A 2360-nucleotide genomic window follows, 5' to 3' on the forward strand; every position below is an offset into this window, starting at 1 on the left:
TATATATATTGTAGCAAAAAAATTGAACTCTAATGGAAATACTATCTTCTCCATATAAAAATAGACTTTTACCCTCCCAAGATGGCGGACGCAATGACGTGCGGTCTACGAAGGCGTAAAAAAAAAAAAAAAAACTACAATTCCCAGGAGATTTAGGCATTAACTACATTTAACTATATTTGCTTTTACTGATTTGCTTWGGTTCGGATAAATCCTGCTGTTACACGTGCATCTATCGTTGTACTCGAACGCTGCACAAGCTTTGTRGTAATAAACACCAGATTTTACTGGTTTGGACTCAGTGATTAGTAAATAACCACGGCGAGCTGTCAAATGAAACCCCAGCTGAGGGGTGGCAGTGAGCTCCGTTCGGCACGCACTACAAAACCGGTTGTGTTGTAAACCCCCCCCAGATTACTGAAATGGAGTGGTGGGGTACCTGTGGAGTCGGTGACAGGCGCTGAAGCTTTGAACTCGGGTGATGTATCCGATGCGCTCCGATGACTCGTCGCTCTCCGAGATCGGGGCTTCAGCCATGATCAGCAACAGAGAAGAAGAAGAGAGATGAGGGTGATGATGATGCCAGAATGAGGGGAGTTTTAAAGCCTACGGTCTGCTTGCAAAAAAAAAAAAAAAAACCGTGACATGTGTTCATTGGGTCAAATCGGGGCGTAAATCCAGCTCACGTGTCTGCCATGCATAAAGCTGAATGTGATTAACCAGTCACCGTGTGACAGTGTCTGTTCATCATACTGGCTCTGCGGTTTATATACTAAACAAGCCGACACTTAATGCAGGGGATGTGACTCAAACTGGAATTCATGAATTTWAAAAAAAACTTCATACAGTTTATTTTTATGGTCGGGGAAATAACGATCTGCTGATTTTGTATGTTTACTCACTCTTAAAAAAAAGTTAAATCTGTGTTTTAATTGCTTTTTCAAACGTAACAGTAACTAATAAATATAGCCATGATGAATGCCTGAAACTTGACTTTCACCACAGACCCAGCTACCTGTGTACTCCACTTCTTTCTGAAGTAAGTCTGCCCATGGGGTCTGGCTCTGGGCTGGGGGTGCCTCTTTGGGCTTTTCCTCGGCTTCTTTACTCCGTTTCTTTTGCAGTTCGTTGTTCTCTACATTGTGGTTTCTTAAGTGTTTGAATAAATTGGTGGTGTTGCCACAGTAGCGAACGCATTTACTACACACATTGCAGTTTGCGACATTTTCGTCCACACAGGTGAAATAGCTCCAGACGAGGCTCCTCTTCTTCTGCCTCTGTGCCATCTTTTCTCCACTGCGGCGGCCTAGGCTTGCTGCTGGGCGGATCGATCCGACTTCCGATTCGTATCGATACTATCGTTGCGGGATCGATACTTCCGTTTGCTTCTTCCTCTACGCTCATTCGTTTGCTACCATCCCGTTAAAAAGTAGTCGTGGTGGTAAGAAAAAAAAAATAGAAAAAAGAAAAACAAAACGCTCCGCTCATCCTCTTGCTTGGCTGCCACACTTTAGCTTCTCCCCCTCCCTTCACACTTGTGTTCCCACCGTCACATGACGGTGACGTCAGAAACAAACCCGGAAGTTGAAGCCGGAACTTTTCTTTCTGTGGTAAGTCCCGCCCCTGAAAATAAAACAGCTGCATCAAATTTCATTCAGAAATACTAAACCGGAAATAATATGCATTCGCGAAACATGGCTCAAAACCAACATTGGATTTTATTATTCATGAAAATTATTTTTTACTTAAAGATCAGGGGAATGGGACATAATTTGAATTATAGTTGACTGTAAACAACAGGATTTAGAAGTCATTTCTGCAAAACTATGGACAAATGAGGGAAGTAGCCTATTGAAATAATACATTTCTATAACCCATGCAGGCCGTTAGAAAAAGAAAAACACAATCAGTTCTAGATCATCAGAGAGATAAGATTGTTTATTGTGGGGACTTTAATTCACACAGCACATTATGGGGAAGTCAAGATGGCAATAATGGGGAATATTAGCTGCAATATTGCAGCTGGAGAGCTTTCAAAGAAAACAGCAGTGATCACTATGTTAATATAGATAAAGTTACAAAGGGAACAAATGTGGAAACAACGGTAAAGTGGAAATGTAAGATGACAAACTGGGATAAATATAAGGTATTGAGTGAGGATAAATTAAAAAAATGTGGATTTAAACAAACTGGTAGTAACTATTACGTTTACCCAGTTACGTACATTTACTTTTTGGAAAAAAATATTTTTACTATGTTGTATTTTTTACTTTTACTTGAGTAATTTTAAAATGAAGTATCGCTATACTTCAATAAAATTTCTGGATACTCTGCCCACTGTAACTTCACTGAATGAAGAA

At 40.4% G+C, this 2360-nt stretch overlaps 1 protein-coding gene across 1 annotated transcript in view; it reads right to left on the bottom strand.

Moving 5' to 3' along the window:
• pts (6-pyruvoyltetrahydropterin synthase) overlaps nucleotides 1-1387 on the bottom strand; it is a gene marked incomplete in the record, with an annotated part of 11580 nt that extends 10193 nt beyond the window's left edge. Inside the window, 2 exon segments of the mRNA XM_014025014.1 lie at nucleotides 440-527; nucleotides 1016-1387. Coding sequence (XP_013880468.1) covers nucleotides 440-527; nucleotides 1016-1286 — 359 coding nt within the window.
• Nucleotides 1388-2360: the final 973 nt, after the last annotated feature.

Source organism: Austrofundulus limnaeus, unplaced genomic scaffold (assembly GCF_001266775.1).
Source record: "Austrofundulus limnaeus strain Quisiro unplaced genomic scaffold, Austrofundulus_limnaeus-1.0 Scaffold451, whole genome shotgun sequence".
Lineage (NCBI taxonomy): Eukaryota > Metazoa > Chordata > Actinopteri > Cyprinodontiformes > Rivulidae > Austrofundulus > Austrofundulus limnaeus.